The sequence below is a fragment of the Oncorhynchus clarkii genome, chromosome 28 (genome assembly GCF_045791955.1).
Source record: "Oncorhynchus clarkii lewisi isolate Uvic-CL-2024 chromosome 28, UVic_Ocla_1.0, whole genome shotgun sequence".
NCBI classification, from domain to species: domain Eukaryota; kingdom Metazoa; phylum Chordata; class Actinopteri; order Salmoniformes; family Salmonidae; genus Oncorhynchus; species Oncorhynchus clarkii.
In genome coordinates, this window is record NC_092174.1 from 10,281,570 (window position 1) to 10,299,762 (window position 18,193).

The 18,193-nt window shown below is 42.7% G+C and overlaps 2 protein-coding genes across 3 annotated transcripts; both read right to left on the reverse strand.

Annotated features, from left to right (window-relative positions):
- Window positions 1–1,038: 1,038 nt before the first annotated feature.
- Window positions 1,039–7,629, reverse strand: LOC139386944 (ras-related protein Rab-6B-like). Of its 2 annotated transcripts, none has more exons than XM_071132848.1 (8): window positions 7,473–7,629; window positions 4,926–4,984; window positions 4,460–4,513; window positions 4,064–4,169; window positions 3,742–3,853; window positions 3,071–3,164; window positions 2,425–2,491; window positions 1,039–1,935 (listed from the first exon to the last, which is right to left on the reverse strand). In XM_071132848.1, the coding sequence occupies exons 1-8, from the start codon at window positions 7,540–7,542 to the stop codon at window positions 1,871–1,873; spliced, it is 627 nt and encodes a 208-aa protein (XP_070988949.1). In that variant the 5' UTR covers window positions 7,543–7,629; the 3' UTR covers window positions 1,039–1,870. The 2 variants fall into 2 exon arrangements, with proteins under 2 accessions (XP_070988949.1, XP_070988948.1); XM_071132847.1 differs by having other exon boundaries at window positions 4,448–4,513.
- Window positions 7,630–8,151: 522 nt separating this feature from the next.
- On the reverse strand, window positions 8,152–17,853 carry LOC139387014 (solute carrier organic anion transporter family member 2A1-like). Its single transcript, XM_071132963.1, has 14 exons — window positions 17,623–17,853; window positions 16,530–16,667; window positions 14,488–14,650; window positions 13,508–13,726; window positions 12,933–13,031; window positions 12,488–12,630; window positions 12,264–12,336; window positions 10,794–10,958; window positions 10,372–10,591; window positions 9,805–9,952; window positions 9,073–9,269; window positions 8,814–8,878; window positions 8,568–8,691; window positions 8,152–8,399 (listed from the first exon to the last, which is right to left on the reverse strand). Exons 1-14 carry the CDS (start codon window positions 17,668–17,670, stop codon window positions 8,279–8,281), a joined length of 1,923 nt encoding a protein of 640 aa, XP_070989064.1. The 5' UTR covers window positions 17,671–17,853; the 3' UTR covers window positions 8,152–8,278.
- Window positions 17,854–18,193: the final 340 nt, after the last annotated feature.

The following is an 18,193-nucleotide window of genomic DNA, read 5'->3' on the forward strand; positions in this document are numbered from 1 at the left end:
ATCAGAGGTATCTGCGCCAAGGCATACATTTCAACGTGTATTCTTCGGGCAAACAAAGTAATTGAGACTGAGGATGGACCTCTGAAGGGAGATAATGCCCCGTGTGCTGACGAAAGGGACAGAGTCCTCATTGTGACCGTCACCGACTTGACGTCAAACGACGCTGGAACATACTGGTGTGGCGCGAAACAATTTGGTGCGGCATAACCACACTGAAGTCAACCCTCGACGTCTCTAAAGGTACTGCAACACCTTTGTGTCGCACCCTCAAGTACTTGTCACTCCCTCAACAGATTGCATTATACATTCCTAATCAGGCCTCTGCTTTTGGCCCGAAACCTAACTTGAGATCCCTTCCCATTACTCATTTTTCATTGACTCGGTGCACGATTGGCGTGATTGTCAACATCCTGTATCTCAAGTTAAGGGGTTCCACCCTAAATGACGAGGCGGAGGTCTTTTCTTGTCTTTTCCCCACTAGCACTGACTTAGCTGGTTTAAAAAAAGACTTTGCCGATGGGAAAATGTACTTGGTATGAGGTGTTGTTGTCTCACCTAGCTATCTTAAAATGAATGCACGAATTGTAAGTGGCTCTGGATAAGAGAGTCCGCTAAACGACTAAAGATATCAAATGGAATTTCAGATATAACCTATTCACACTATTGTGCAAACAGTGCTGTGTTGACCAAGTCATTTTCTTTCCACATTGTCCTTTCAAGCACGGTTCCAGCAACTGTGTTGGAGGTGTAGCCAGGCCAGTAAACTGCTGCTCGGGTTGACTCAGTTGTTCAAAAATTAGGTTCGGGGCCAATTCTGAATTGAGTTGTGAATTGCTCTTTAATTGCAATTCATTCTTGAATTACAATTGAATTTCAATGCGCCACACCTTTACAGGTCTGCATTTTTAAATAAGTAGAGCAGTCTGGAAATACTCAAAGGTTCTTTTGTAGGTTCATAATAATTCACCATTCCCTTTTGACAGACGAGACCATTTCGCAATGGGTAAGTGTGGATGGTTTAGGAAAGTGAAGCCCTTTAATCTTTCATTTATTAATAATTAAACATTATTACATTATTCATACCAGTGAACAAGGACCACTTCTACCGAGGGACGTTCATAACATACATATTACATTATTATATACAGTGCAGTGCAGTGCAGTACAGTGGAGCTTAATGTGTATTACCAGGGGAAAGGAGGAAGGAAGAGGGAGGGGGAGGGGGAGGGGGAGGGCTTGTGAAATTCCATTGGCTTTTTTTCTTCTTCATTTACCACAGCACAGGTGTTCTATAAAAGTTGCCCATTGAGAGTGACATATTTTCACAGCTATAGTACTGTAAGTAAGGGTGAATCTATGGTAAATCGACGCCTGTGGGGAATATCAAATGGAACACATTGTTGATATGAGTATGCTATTATTATGCTATAAAACATTCTACGTTAGTCGAGCCACTCCAGGGTTGTAAGGTTTGAGATCAGCATGCATGCGTGCTGCAGATATTCAGACAGGGCAGCCATCTTGGAAATGGACTTCCCCACTTTTCCCAATTTACGTGTCATTTTTGGTGCTTTCCCTTTTATATAAAAAAATACAAAACATAACGGCGAAAAGAATTCGAGTTTCACTCCATTTCCTCCCTTTTTTCATTTTCTAAAACTTTTTTTTCTCTTTTTTTTCCTTCTCTGGCACTTACATATTGACAAAGTATACACTATTTTACAACTGAAGACTGAAATAACACTTGATTCGTCCAATCAGATATACGGTACGCAGCCCATATCCAATCAGAAAAGTCAACTGGAAGCTAACCAGTAGGAAGCAACACAACAAGCCTATGGTGTGAAGGAAGCTGTCCGACAGCTCTGCATTAACACAAGCACCCACCCTCAGGGACAGTGGGTTCTGCTGGTTTGTCCAGCTTAATGTCAATCACTGGAAAGTATCCAATTAAGGAAAAACTTAGGGAATAGATAAAACATTATCTGCATATTCCATTCTCAACAACAAAAAAGAGTAAACAGAGAGGACTATAATGCAACATAATAGACACTCCCCACTCTCTCTCTCTCTCTCTCTCTCTCTCTCTCGCTCTCTCTCTCGCTCTCTCTCGCTTTCTCTCTCTCTCGCACACATCGTCTATCTTTCATCAAGTTTCCCTAGGCACAGGGTGCTACCCTGCTATACCGTCACTAGGGGGCATCCTCTCCCCCTGTCCTATAGAATTCATACCAATCAACTACGTAATATTCCTGGTTCACTGCACTGAAGACGTCTGCCTATTTCTACTTATTTCTTTGTGACAGTGCCAGCAACCACGATGAGTTAAACCAATTTTTCTCTGCACTGAGTCTCTCTTTGCTGTTCTGGGCCTTGGTTGACAGATTGTTAAGTCACTCAGTGACTCTCTGTTCTAAAGGATACTGCCTTCAGGGTTCGCATCGTCCAAGCTCTCCATCCCAGGTAAGGCTGCTGCCACACGTCGAAACAGCTAGTGATAGAGAGAGGGGGGGAGAAAGGGGGAGAGAGAGGAAGGAAAATACATTGAAAATACATAATACAATTAACATAAAGCTACATCTTAAAAGGAATTTCCACTACGTAAATCTTACACACTATAAACAAATGGTTCTGTATAGTGCCAAAAACATAGTTGTTTGGCTTGCAAACACAGCAGAAGCCTTTTTGGTGCTATATGTAACCTTTTTTTTGAAGGTTCTATAAAGAACTATGCTCATCGGGTTCTAATTGGAAACTTCAAGTTCCACAGAGACATGTGACTAACATAAATGGAATAATGTGTCCCTAAACAGGGGGGGGGGGGTCAAAATCAAAAGTAACAGTCAGTATCTGGTGTGGCCACCAGCTGCATTAAGTACTGCAGTTGTTTGGATTTTTACGAATTATCTTTGAAAAACAGGGTCCTTTTTTCTGAGTTTAGAACCATCATCTTTCCCTAAAAAACCCTTGAGGAACCCTACTTTTTTTTGTGTGTATTCTTGAGTGAGTCAAACCTGAAGCATATAAAGTGCCTAATTAAGAAATTGAAAATGTTTATAGGAAGAATCACCTGTTTGACATTGGTGCCTGTTTTGGCACTGGTTTCGATGAACATCACGTTCAGTTCTTTGGCTCTCTGTTCTCCCTCTTCAATAGTGATTTGTCTGTGGGAGAATCAGACCAAAGCATACATTCAGATGTTAAAGGGGAATACTTGCTAGAAATCTTTAACAGTTTTTTTTAGAACCAATGGCGTTAAACAATTGATGCATTAAATCAAATCAGGTAACTTATGTTCATCATTTCAATCCATATGTAATCCATTTTAAAGGACTTAAAAAGTCAAAATAAGGCAGACAAAAGACCATGATAGGATTATCCAAGTTCAAAGCATTCAAAAACAGATACAGATGTACTATCTGAATTTGATCACTCTTTTGTCGAAGAGCATTTTGCAAACTTGTAGTGTATTTGAGGTTTAAAAGGCTTCTAAAGTTTTTAATTTCCACCTACAAACTTTGGAAGCCACAAAAATGTCCTAACAAAAAAATGTATCAACTCCTATAAAAATGTCCATTCATTATAATCCACATAATAATTCACATGTCCTGTTGCTGCAGGATTCTTTTCCTGCTGTGAGAAACTGGTCAAATTAAGATAGAACACCTGTATACAGCATGTATTCAGTATGCAGGCCTAATATGTAAATAACATGTGCACCAGACGTAAACGATCACCCACCTCTTCTCCTCCAGGTCTGTCTTGTTGCCCACTAACATGATGATGACATCACTGCCCCTCTCTGTTCGAACGTCGTCAATCCACTTACAGGTCTGCTGGAACGAGTTCACGTCTGGGAAGGAAATATATTATGTACCTTTCTACTGGATGTTACTGTGTGTTACAATGTATGCCATTGAAGGGCACAGTGTGTGTGTGTGTGTGTGTGTGTGTGTGTGTGTGTGTGTGTGTGTGTGTGTGTGTGTGTGTGTGTGTGTGTGTGTGTGTGTGTGTGTGTGTGTGTGTATCAGGTTCTGCTCGTCGTGTGAGTTCTGCCACTCACTTGTAATGTCATACACAACCACAGCGACAGTAGAGTCCCGTATGTAGCTGGGGATGAGGCTCCTGAAGCGCTCCTGACCTGCTGTATCCCACAGCTGCAGTCTCACCTAGACACACACAAGCCCACTGAGCTGCAGTACTTGCTAAGCAACACTGTTAAACTACAACAAGCCGTTACAAACATGTTGATTTAACTTCATTTCACCATAATAATTTATGAATGACTCATTTACATTATGCAGTAATATGTATAGTATGTATAGTTAGTATGTGTAGTATGCTAGGACAAATGAGGGTGCTTTGTACTAGTTAGGGTGCTAGGCCCCTAAAAAAATGGGTAAATAATGTAGTCAATGTTGATCTGTGTTCATTTCAGGTAACTGACAGAGTTTCTTACTGTTCGGTCCTCCAGGTACATGGTCTTTGATAAGAAGTCAATCCCAATGGTCGCCTGTTAAATGAAACAACAGGAAAGTGATACTCGCAATAATAGTGCAATAAAAGTCCACTGTGTCACAATAATAGCACACAGGTTACACTGTGTCACAATAATAGCACACACGGTACATTGTGTCACAATAATAGCACACAGGTTACAGTGTGTCACAATAATATCACACAGGTTACAGTGTGTCAATAATAGCACACAGGGTACAGTGTGTCACCCTCTATCTTTTGTTATTCACAAAGGAAAGGGATCTACTGTGATAGATAGGAAACATAAAACATATATTTTGTGTGAAGGCCAAGTGCGCAAATCTAATCATGTCTATTGTAATTAGATTTGCATTGCCCTTTGTACTGTAGTTGTTGTCCTATCATTTGTTTGTACCAAAACAGGAAGTAAAGCAGCCAGGTCTTACCTGATATGTGTTGTCGAAGCTGTCGTACATAAACCGGGTGATCAGCGATGTCTTCCCCACTGGAAGAGGAACAGAACACAGGGTTGAATATTGAAGAGTTTATTTCTAAAAAAAGCTACGTCCACCATTGTCTTTTTTCATCAGAAATGAATGCTTATGGGTACCTTTTTGTGGGTGTGCAATATTACTGGTTTCAGAATTTCTATTCCTAGATTTTAGATGTGTATTAAAATGGATTTTGTTGCAAAGGGCTATATATCATTTTTTTTTTGCTGGAATTGAATATTCGTATACTGTATATTTAACATATACATTTAACCCATCATAAATCTAGCATCATTCTATAGTGTTTGGTTAGAGTTATGTCTCGTCCCAAATGGCACCTTATTCCCTATATAGTGCCCTACTTTGACAAGAGTCCTATTCCCTATATAGTGCCCTACTTTGACCAGATCCTTGTTCCCTATATAGTACCCTACTTTAGACCAGAGACCTATTCCCTATATAGTGCCCTACTTTAGACCAGAGCCCTATTCCCTATATAGTGCCCTATTTTAGACCAGAGCCCTATTCCCTATATAGTGCCCTACTTTAGACCAGAGCCCTATTCCCTATATAGTGTGCTACTTTGACCAGAGCACAGATCACATATTACTGTATTGATTAATTTAGTAAAATATATATATATATATATATTCAACATTGATGTTACAAATGTATCATTTCTACAGTTCTTTATTAAAAATGTATTATTTTTTTATCACATTTGACTTTTTTCTCTGAGATGAAGGCGGCTATATTATGCAACAAATTGGGATCGTTTGTCTCTCTGAAATAAAACCATCTAGTGTCATTTAACAACCCCATGCCATGAAACCCCAATCTCTTTCAGAAGTTCTTTAAACAAAAAAAACTAATATGCCAACATTTCTGAAAATGGATATACTGTATAGTATTTTGGGACGAAACTCTTCATATACATATATGTATGCATGCACAAGCACGCTCTCGCGCACACACACCCAGACACACACACACGAAACCCACAATCACAGGTACACTGAATGACAGCCTCGTTAGCACCCATTACCCAATGTTTATCACTCACAGGCCAAAACAATATGAGGTTAAGCAATTTATTAAAACCTGAAGATCTAAAGATCACCAATTCAGTGTTTTAGGGGACACTCATCACAATTAGTAGCCTACAGAAAACAATTGGCATTGGCCAATACAGGCTTGAAATAAGCACCACGGACAGCTACATAACAGCATACATTATGGAAAGCCACTAGGCTGCTACATACAAATGCAATAACACACATGCACACACAGAAACAAACACACACGCACACAGTACCATGGACAGCTACATCTCAGCATCCTTTTCTATGGAAAGCCATGCCAGCTACCATTATATACACACAACCATACAAGAACATACACTCAGTTATGGAATAGACATGACACACTCTCTCTCTCTCTCTCTCTCTCTCTCTCTCATACACACACACACACACACACACACACACACACACACACACACACACACACACACACACACACACACACACACACACACACACACACACACACACACACACACACACACACACACACACACACACACAAATCCATTATATTATAAATAAACCATTACAATGCCCAAATGTATAGTATTTTACACTTCAACTCCATGATCGAGCAGAGGTGGATAGCCACTCCGACTGTCTGCTGTCTGACCACGTATTCTAAGAGGTTTATAGCGCTGAACCATTATCGATCTCTTGAGTCTTTGCCATATCAACCACGTAAACAGTCATTGTTCTCTAAATTATAGAATTATTGAATAAATCATCATGTTATGACACTAACAGACCATTCGTGACAATTAGGATATTATGATTTGGAACGGTGAGTCAACGGATTGGAGACAGTGACTGCGAGGTTTATAAATTCGACAGACATCGCCAACCTGGGTGTGTCCCGAAATGACACATGGTAACTATTTATCTATATAACCATTTTAAACCGGGGGGAAAAAATCATAGCTAATCATATAATAAGTTTCAATGTTGAAGTCTATAGTCAACGATTGAACTGTGATTAAATGTTATTATAATTTTGAAACAGCGAATATTTCTGCCGGCCACTGCACCACATCAAAACATCCAAATTCTTATATCACGTCGCTTACTGTATCTGTAATACCAATGATGATGAAATACAATGAAACATGATTAAACAGAGAAATTGTTTGAAATCAAATATGAATATCGGTAAAATGCGGAGGATAGCCTACATTGTATTTCATGACGTTTTAGATCGAAATGGATGACTAATCAGATTTTCTACAGAAACAAAATCGTGACAGGAACCAGTGAATTGGTTGATTGAGTTAACATTTGACACAAACTCTCAGCACATTTACAAAATAGTGAAAACTTTCAAATAGACCAAAGAATACAGTTATGGCCTTCAAGATGCGTTATCGTGTTTGGCAACTGATAACCAAGCCTCCAAGGCGTTCCAAAGGACTCAACTCACCGCTCTGTTCTCCTAAAAAGACCAGTTTGAATTTCCTCAGAGGGTTCCCCAAGTCTCCTCCGGCGGACATGGTTACAGCGATAACTCTATCGGATTATAATAGAGGTTTTCTGATCCAGAGGCGTTGGTTCGATCACTATCGGTGTGTCGGGATCCTCGTCTGCTCATAGAATGATGGGAATGCAGCTCAGCGTCGTCCTGTCAATTTAGGATGCGTGTGCGCCTGCGTGACCTCACCTTATTCATCCTCTCACCTTCTTGAATATTATTGCATTTTCTCCCGTTAATTACAGTGTAGAGCTACTCAACAGTAAAGTAAGTAACATAATACAATATTGATGCTTTCCGGTTAGTTTTATTTTCAAACAGAATGTGTTATAAACCATTTGTTGTAGTAATATGACATTCAGATTCATTCACAAATAGTGTCATTTATACACATAAAAACAATGTAAATAATGTACAATAAAACAGTAGTGTATACAGGTTTTCATGATAAGCAAACCAAAAACATTCCTTTATCAAAGTAGCATATGAAGTTATCAAAAGTCCCTTAAAATAATGGAAGAAACTATGTCAATTTTGATTATAGTCCAAAATGAAACACTTTCAGTGTTGATACTACATAATAATAACATTTAGCAGACACTTTTATCCAAAGCGACTAAGACAGCTCAGTTTAATTGGCCGATGCGGGAATTGAACCTGCAACCTTAGTATTGCCCGTATTGTGCTCTAACTTAAGCCGTAAGAACCAATGGTCTTGACCCTTTCCCCAGTGGCCCCTCATGGTCAGTGCTGGCCTCTCACACCGGCACCCCAGGCTCCTTCTCAATACTCAGACAAGGTGTGTGCTGTACTCTCCAGCCTGCCAGGGCTAGCAGCACCAACCCCAGGCACTTATAACCCAACTGCAGCCCAAAGTACCTGGGAGAGAGGACACAGCAAGAAATGTACCTTATTCAGTATATTCATCATGATAAGTGTCTTTATTTATTCCCAATCTCAATTTTTTTTTAAAAAAACACTCACAAGGACAATAAGACTTTGTTCTCAGTGACCCCTAATTTGCAAGCACATCAAGTGCGGGCGCACCTGTTCCGAAGGATGTTGTTGTCGTAGTAACCACAGGCGCCCTGTTTTTTCCCACAGGCGTGCTTCCACCAGACACAGGAGTAGTCAATGGCCAGCCCAAACACTGCAGGGGCTGGCAGCCAGGCTGAAACATATATACAAAATATATTCAGACATTGGATTTTTGGGGGGGGACTGGAACATAATGGAAAATTAAGGATAGGGCACTGTTGTCCAGCAATCACATGCGCTTAGAGGCTAACTTACCTAGCATTCTTATCAGCAGGAACTGGACTCCAATTGCGAAGGATTTCTCCTCTTGAAAGACTGTCCTGAAAAAATAAATACAAATCATGCATACATATCATCGTCATCATCTTCACCCCACCACCACTGTCATCGTCATCATCAACACCATAATCATCATCACCACCAGCACCATCATCAACACCACCATCCTCATCATTGCCACCACTATCAACACCATCATCACCATCATTATCACCACAACCGTCATCGCCGGTACCTGAGCACCATCATATAGATGGGGTTGTGGGAGAGGCTGGCAATGAAGCCAGCGAAGGCGATGAGGAGAATGGCAGGCAGGACGAGGTGAGGGCAGCTCTTGGTGCAAGAACCTGGGAGGGCCCTGCCCATCCCCATACCAGCCGCGCCAGCGGGCACAGCAGACAGAGCGGTCACACAGCTACACATGGTGTAAGTCTAGGGAGGAGAGAAAGGGTACATTATTTTAACAGTATTTTCTTACAGTCTTAAAGGATGTCCCACACTGCATACAGAATTAGGATCTTAATTTGAGCCAGTTTGCTAACAGCAGGAAAATAATCCCATCAGAAGGAAATATGAATTACTATGTGTATTATAATCAATGGACATTTTTTTGTAGGTTTCTTGCTGATACATTTTCGATAGGGCAAATCAAATTTGACATTTTAGAGTGGAAATCACAAACTTTAAAATCCTTTTTAAACCTTGAAAAAACCACAAGTTTGCATTCACAGCTGTGCAGGAGAATCCTCAGCAACAAAAGAGTGAAGTTTAAGATCCCACGTCTGTAAGCAAAAGGACTAGTAGCCCTTTGACTCGTTTATGAGATACAAGAGGCTACCAAATGTCTTTTGAATACCAACTTCCAGATAGTTTGGTTTCAAACTGGTTTGTGCTATCTCGCCACAGATCTGTTGACCAGGGCTAGGTTTCACATACAGTCTATCTCAAGGATGACCTAATGTCGTACCTGGACTCTGTGAGGGTTTAATGTGTCGACGGAGACATCGGTGCAGCCAGCGTGACAGGGAGAGATGTACTCTGTGTTGTCCTCTCCACACACAGGGTTAAACATGTTATTCAGACAGGAACAGTTGGAGTTACAGAGAGATAGAGACCTGGGGGTGGTGGGGGGGGGGGGGGGGGGGGGGGGAGGAGGAGGATAACAACACAACTGAGATCGGGTGGTCCTCAGATAGAATCACAGGTTTTGATGACGACTGACTTGTGCCTTTCAAGATATACTATTTGAGTTAGTGATAGAATGGAATAGAATATTTGGCAACATTTCAGTGATGGTTGATTAGGAATGTATTGAGTGAAGGCTACAATGGTGCAACATGTTGAGTGTACAATAAAGTCAGTGATCTGTAGAAAGGTCGTGATGTAGAAAGAGTATAGGGAGACTTAACATGAATAATTGAGAGCAGAGGATTTGTGCTGCCGATTATTATTATTATTATTTTAATTTTTTAATCACACAGTAGAATACCGCACAGTAATGAGGGGTATTTTTGTATAGACAGATCCCGCTCACCTATTAGTCCACTGGTCCTGTGTGTCACCGTAGCCTGTGTTGACCCCCGCCACTCTCTGAGTGGAACAGCCCATGAAGAAGAGAGGTACACAGAGCAGTATGGAGAGGGAGAGAGGTGCCAAACACAGCCAGAGAAGGGTCCGCACAGGTGGGCGTACACACTTCATCACCACCCCGCCCAGCAGCAGCCCTACAGCAGCCATGGGCAGGTTGATGGCCCCTGGAGAAAGACAACAGGGTGGAGGTCACAGTTGGTTATTGAGAAAAAACGATGGAAAGTTGAAAACTACTTAGAGGACATTGTGTGTGTTGTGTGTGCGTTTGTGCGTGTGTGTGGTGTGTGTGTGCGTATGCGCGTATGTTTCGTGTGCATAGGTTTGTGTACGTGTGCCTGTGCATGTGTAGCGTATGTAACTCCTCACCGATGAGTAAGCTGCTGTAGGCGGCGGTAGTGCCGTACTGGTGCTCCAGGAACTTGCTGAGGAAGGTGGCGAGGCCGGTGATGGAGGAGGAGAAACAACACTGAGACAGGATCAGCAGCAGGAAGACGGGCCGCAGCAGAATCCTCAGGAGCAGACGCGGGAACACTGGGATATGCACAAGAACACACACAACGGCCACACACATATACACTATACATACAAAAGTATATGGACACCGCTTCAAATGAGTGGATTCGGCAATTTCAGCCGCAACCGTTGCTGACAGCCAAATCGAGCGCACAGCCATGCAATCTCCATAGTAGAATGGCCTTACTGAAGAGCTCAGGGACTTTAAATGTGGCACCGTCATAGGATGCCAACTTTCCAACAAGTCACTTTGTCAAATTTCTGCCCTGCTAGAGCTGCCCCGGTCAACGGTACGTGCTGTTATTGTGAAGTGGAAACGTCTAGGAGGAACAACGGCTCAGCCGCGAAGTGGTAGGCCACACAAGCTCACAGAACACGAACACAGAGTGCTGAAGAGCGTAGCGCGTATAAATCGTCTGTCCTCGGTTGCAACACTCACTACCGAGTTTCAAACTGCCTCAGGAACCAACATCAGCACAAGAACTGTTCGCCGGGAGCTTCATGAAATGGGTTCCATGGACGAGCAGCCGCACACAAGCCTAAGATCACCATGCGCAATGCCAAGCATCGGCCGGAGTGGTGTAAAGCTCGCTGCCATTGGACTTTGGAACAGTGGAAATGCGTTCTCTGGCCGTTCTCTTCATCATCTGGCAGTCCAACGGACAAATCGGAGCTTGGCAGATGCCAGGAGAACGCTACCTGCCCCAATGCATAGTGCCAACTGTAAAGTTTGGTGGAGGAAGAATAATGGTCAGTGAAAAACAGTGAAAAACACTGTTTTTCATGGTTTGGGCTAGGCCCCTTAGTTCCAGTGAAGAGAAACCTTAACGCTACAGCATACAATGACATTCTAGGTGATTCTGTGCTTCCAACTTTGTGGCAACAGTTTGGGGAAGGGCCTTTCCTGTTTCAGCATGACAATGCCCCCATGCACAAAGTGAGGTCCATACAGAAAAGGTTTGTTGAGATCGGTGTGGAAGAACTTGACTGGCCTGACCTCAACCCCATCGAACACCTTTGGGATGAATTGGACTGCGAGCCAGGCTTAATCGGCCAACATCAGTGCCCGACCCCACTAATGCTCTTGTGGCTGAATGGAAGCAAGTCCCTGCAGAAATGTTCCAACATCTAGAGGAAAGCCTTCCCAGAAGAGTGGAGGCTGTTATAGCAGCAAAGGGGGGAACAACTCCATATTAAAGGCCATGATTTTGGAATGAGATGTTCGACGAGCAGGTGTCCCAATACTTTTGGTCATGTAGTGTATATTAACATACACAAGAACATACACACAAACATCGACTTAATCCCTTTAAAGGAACTTACTCTTTAAGAAGTCAATTAAAGAGGTCTCTGAAGAGGTCTCATCTTTCAAAGGGTCACTTTCAGTCTTAGGTGCCTGAAAAAAAGCCAGATAATCAGTCAATAGCCTGAAACATTTTGAGAATGAGGTATTAGTTATCTCTTGAATCGACTTAGAATAGAATGAACCCAAAATGAACCCCTTAGAATAGAATGAACCCAAACCCAGGAAGTGGTTGACCACCTACTTTGGCCTGGGCCGGTACCTTGACCCTGGGGAAGAAGAAGTAGGGGATGGAGGCCAGAGCCAGACATCCAGAGGAGACCAGCAGGCCCATCCACCATGCCCCAACCCAGCGAGGGTCAGACAGGGTTAGGTCCAATGGACTGTCTGGGGTGGGATAGAGGGGGATTAGAGGAATGGGGGAGACAGGGAATAAGGAGGGGATGGTAGAGAGGGGTGAGAGGGGATGGGGATAAGGATTGGGATGATGATGGATGGATGGATGGATGGATGGATGGATGGATGGATGGAGAGAGAGAGAGAGAGAGGATGGGGAGAAGAAGAGGGATGGGGCTCAGGAGCAGGGAGAGAAAGGTAGAGAAAATGAAAGTCATTGCTTCATATTGTGTATACTGTATATGTTCTTCTCATTCTCACAAACAGGATCTAACGGTTCAACAGTGACTAACCTAAACCTATCTTGTCCACATCTACATAGATTCGGAGCATCATGGAACCCAGGAGGTACCCAAAGGCTGGCCCAAACACAGAGATGGAGAACAGGATGGCTAGAACACAGAATAACTCAATTATGACTTCAATTCCAATCAGGTGATACTTGAAATATTCTCCTCACCAGGACCAGATTCAATGAATCCCCATAAATGATTTAATTGATAATATCCTCAGATCAAAATCAAAATCATCAACAAAACATTTAAATCTAACAAATGTTTCAATTAACAGTTTGTCCGGTTCTCCTGCCAGAAACATATTTTTATTTTTTATTTAGCCTTTAGTTAACTAGACAAGTGAGTTAAGGACAAATTATTATTTACAATGACGGCCTACCCCGGCCAAACCCTCCCCTAACCCGGACGACACTGGGCCAATTGTGCGCCGCCCTGTGGGACTCCCAATCACGGCCGGTTGTGATACAGCCTGGGATCGAGCCTGGGTCTATAGTGACGCCTCTAGCACTGATCCCTGATCATAACAGATTCAGGTAAAGCAGCACTCAGGCAGCACTGTAGCAGTATCTTACCAATGTAAAGAGCTGAATTCCCAGGCTCAGCAAAGTCGTCTATGTAGGAGATGCCAAAGGGTTGGATGGGCACCGAGCCAATGCCAAACAGCACCTGGGAAGCAGCCAAGGTCAGCCACTGGGTCCGCGCCTCAGAGGGGTCCCCACCGCCCCCCTGTCTGCACACTTCAGGGGCAGAGGAATTCTCCCTTGGAACACACATGTCCCATGACCCACCGGCTAAAAGCACATTCATATATATATTTCTGTGAGGTGATCAGTTCAGTCCCGTTGAGAAACATGCATTGAGCGTTATTATTACTTGTGCCAACCTATGAAGTACAAAAACAAACAAAAAAATATATGCACTCAGTATTGAGTGACACCTTAATATTGAGTTGCACCGCCCCCCGGTTTCCCAGTTTTTAATTTCCTGTTTTACTTCTGGGGGGAATGCAGTTAACAATTGTGAATTCGTGAGGAAGGTGACTTCCTCGCAAACGGAAACTCTCACCCAAACACCTCTCTTTAAACACCGTGTTTATCATGGCCAAGAATCACATTTTTGTTTTCATTACTTTTTGCAATACAGACCATTTTGACTTTGTAGCTGTGGAATCTAGTAGAAACCGTCCGCACACTGGACCATTTCACACACCGCCTTCACCCAATCCTGTTTAGTCCACTTTTGTTTTTGTTTTTTACCAAACCAAGAACTAACTACTGCTGCTCGTATTAACATAATTCTATGTGAGCCTTAACAGATTCTCACCGTTTCATCTGTCCATGAGAGATTAGTTGAAATATAACTAAATTGATAAAAGTGTTGATAAAATCTTAACATTTTAAACATTTTATACATTTTATACATACATTTTCTCTAAAGTGTACTATCTCGAGCCAGCCTGCACTGTAATGCATTGAATTTTGGCAAAACTGCCTTGTAATATTCCCTGCACAGTAATATATTGAGAGTAATATATAGGGTTTTGTCTTCTTACCAGCTGACATAGAGTGGTACTGGTAGGGCTTGGACAGGAAGTGAGGTAGGGCCAAGGTGGCAGCAGCACAGGACATGAGCAGCCCCCCAAAGCCAATGAAACGAGGCCGGTTGACCCGGCTCCCAAAGTAACTGACAAACACCACCAGCACCATGTTCCCCATCTGTAGGACACAGTCACAGCAAAGCGGACATACAGTTGAAGTCGGAAGTTTACATACACCTACATACGCCAAATACGTTTAAACTCACGTTTTTCACAATTCCTGACATTTAATCTGAGTAGAAATTCTCTGTCTTAGGTCAGTTAGGATCACCACTTTATTTTAAGAATGTGAAATGTCAGAATAATAGTAGAGAGAATTATTTATTTCAGTTTTTATTTCTTTCATCGCATTCGCAGTGGGTCAGACGTATACATAAGCTCAATTAGTATTTGGTAGCATTGCCTTTAAATTGTTTAACTTGGGTCAAACCTTCCACAAGCCTTCCACAAGCTTCCCACAATAAGTTGGGTGAATTTTGGCCCATTCCTTCTGACAGAGCTGGTGTAACTGAGTCAGGTTTGTAGGCCTCCTTGCTCACACATGCTTTTTCAGTTCTGCCCACACATTTTCTATAGGATTGAGGTCAGGGCTTTGTGATGGCCACTCCAATACCTTGACTTCGTTGTCCTTAAGCCATTTTGCCACAACTTGGGAAGTATGATTGGGGTCATTGTCCATTTGGAAGACCCATTTGCGACCAAGATTTAACTTCCTGACTGATGTCTTGAGATGTTGCTTCAATATATCCACATACTTTTCCTTCCTCATGACGCCATCTATTTTGTGAAGTGCACTCGTCCCTCTTGCAGCAAAACACCCCCACAACATGATGCTGTCACCCCCGTGCCTCACGGTTGGGATGGTGTTCTTCGGCTTGCAAGCCTCCCCCTTTTTCCTCCAAACATAACGATGGTCATTATGGCCAAACAGTTCTATTTTTGTTTCATCAGACCAGAGGATATTTCTCCAAAAAGTACGATCTTTGTCCCCATGTGCAGTTGCAAACCGTTGTCTGGCTTTTTTTAATGGCGGTTTGGAGCAGTTGCTTCTTCCTTGCTGAGCGGCCTTTCAGGTTATGTCAATATTGGACTCGTTTTACTGTTGATATAGATACTTTTGTACCTGTTTCCTCCAGCATCTTCACAAGGTCCTTTGCTGTTGTTCTGGGATTGATTTGCACTTTTCGCACCAAAGTACGTTCATCTCTAGGAGACAGAACGCGTCTCCTTCCCGAGCGGTATGACAGCTGCGTGGTCCCATGGTGTTTATACTTGCGTACTGTTGTTTGTACAGATGAATGTGGTACCTTCAGGTGTTTGGAAATTGCTCCCAAGGATGAACCAGACTTGTGGAGGTCTACAATTTATTTTCTGAAGTCTTGGCTGATTTCTTTAGATTTTCCCATGATGTCAAGCAAAGAGGCACTGAGTTTGAAGGTAGGCCTTGAAATACATCCACAGGTACACCTCCAATTAACTCAAATGATGTCAAATCGTCTATCAGAAGCTTCTAAAGCCATGACCAAATTTTCCAAGCTGTTTAAAGGCACAGTCAACTTAGTGTATGTTAACTTCTGACCCACTGGAATTGTAAAACAGCAAATTATAAGTGAAATAATATGTCTGTAAACAATTGTTGGAAAAACGACTTGTGTCACGCACAAAGTAGATGTCCTAACCGACTTGCCAAACCTATAGTTTGTTGACAAGAAAGGGTCTCTCTATAGTGAGAATGGAGCACCACATAATATGTTACATTAAATCCCTTTTTTATTTAATAGAATTTCAAAGAATGTGACTTCAAAGTGGCTCTTATTCCTGTGTATTGACGCTATGTTCCCCATGTACTTTTGACATATCTATACTGTCATATATATATTCTTTAGTGATTTCAAGTATTGCTGTGCTCATCCAGGCTATATAGAAGTGCTGGAGTGCATAGACAGTTGCACACGCATGTGTTTAATCCCAGTGGAGACCAGCAGGGGCTGCTGTACCTCGTGCAGAGAGGAGACGGTGCCCATAGACATGCTGTTGAAACCGAAGCGCCGTTCAATGGTGGTGATGCAGCTCTTGAAGTAGGCACTGTGCAGCAACTGGGTGAGCTGGAGCAGACTGTGACACAGCACAAATATCTATGTGTGTGTGTTGGGGGGGGGGGTAGTAGTCGCATGGTAAAGAGGGAAATAGGGGAAGGAGAGAGACAGAGGGAGAACCAGCGACCGAGAGAGGAATAGGGGATGAAAAGAGAGATGTTGGAAGGAAGAGAGAGAGATAGAGAGGGAGAGAGAGAGAGCAGACATAACTCAAACTGTCAGCCCACAGCAAAGAAGATATTCTCTGCTACTGCTACTACCTGAATCCCATCAGTCATGGAGTTACCTGCAGATGTTGGTACTTGGAGGTCTTCACTGCTTATAGACTTTCTCTGTGTACCAATAGTAAGTCGATAGGCACTGAAAACCTACATGAAATTCTTTGTCCTTGTGTGTTCTGTTTTTTCCTCTGGTAACCTTTGTTCTACCTCTTATGTCGTGCTGTGACTGAAGAATGAGGGGAAACGGTTTTTGATCTCGACTTTGAGCCTATGTATAGAACGTTTGCAGTCCGTGCAACAAGTGGGATCTAGAAGCAATATTTGTGTTGATCTTCAAAGTCTTTTCCCTCACCACAAAACACTTGCACTTTTCCTCACCCCCCCCCCCCTCTTATTCTTGTTGGACAGTTGAATCAGTCATTTCAAAATTGCTTGCTTGCTTAATGGACATTTTAGTTTTGAATCAAATTGGTCAGCAATTAAAGGGATGTTCAACTCCAAAATCAAAGTTTGTCAGAATGTTTACAGACCTCAGGTAAGTCCACATCCCAGGCCATCTGTTTTGTAGATCAAGCTATGCGCCACACTTCAAAATGAATGGAAAACATAAGCACCATGCAATTTACAGACGTGCTTATCTTTTACATTTATTTGGTTTTGAGGGATAGCCGGATCTACACAGCCGATGTCATGCACTCATCTAGAGACTCTAACATTTTTGAGATGTAAAAACAGCTGAGAATGTCCCGAAGAGCACACGCATTCATACATACCTTGATGTTACAAGATGGTTTTGACTTCTCTTTTTTCTCCTCCTCCATTCTGACAGCTTGGCAACGTTCACTCACCCCAACAGGCGAAAAACAATCCAAACTTCCACGCTTCTTGCCGACTGCGTGTGAGAGTGTGTGTGTGTGTGTGTGTGTGGATGTCAAGGTGGAATCGTGGTGTGCATGTGCGTTGGGGTGGTCACAACAAATTATTCGAGTTAACCCTTAGATGCCTCCGAGAACAAAAAGTCCCTTCCCAAACCACACCTGGACAGGAATGTGATAAAACGTCCAATGTGTCAGACAGTACAGAAACAGAGAGTTGTCGCAAGCACATGGTAACATCTGAGTCAGTAATTGGCTGAATGGGTCCCCCCCCCCCCCTTCCCACGGATTGGCATGACTGCCTTTGGCTTTAAAAATGTGAGCAAAGCAACTCCAATCAAATCCCGGGAAGGTACATGTTTAGCCAACTGTATGGCCCAACCTGGATTGTTGTGCATTCTGGTCTAAGATCGGATGGACATTCTGGTCTACACCCAACAGAAGAATGGCTTAACATCAGAGAACATCC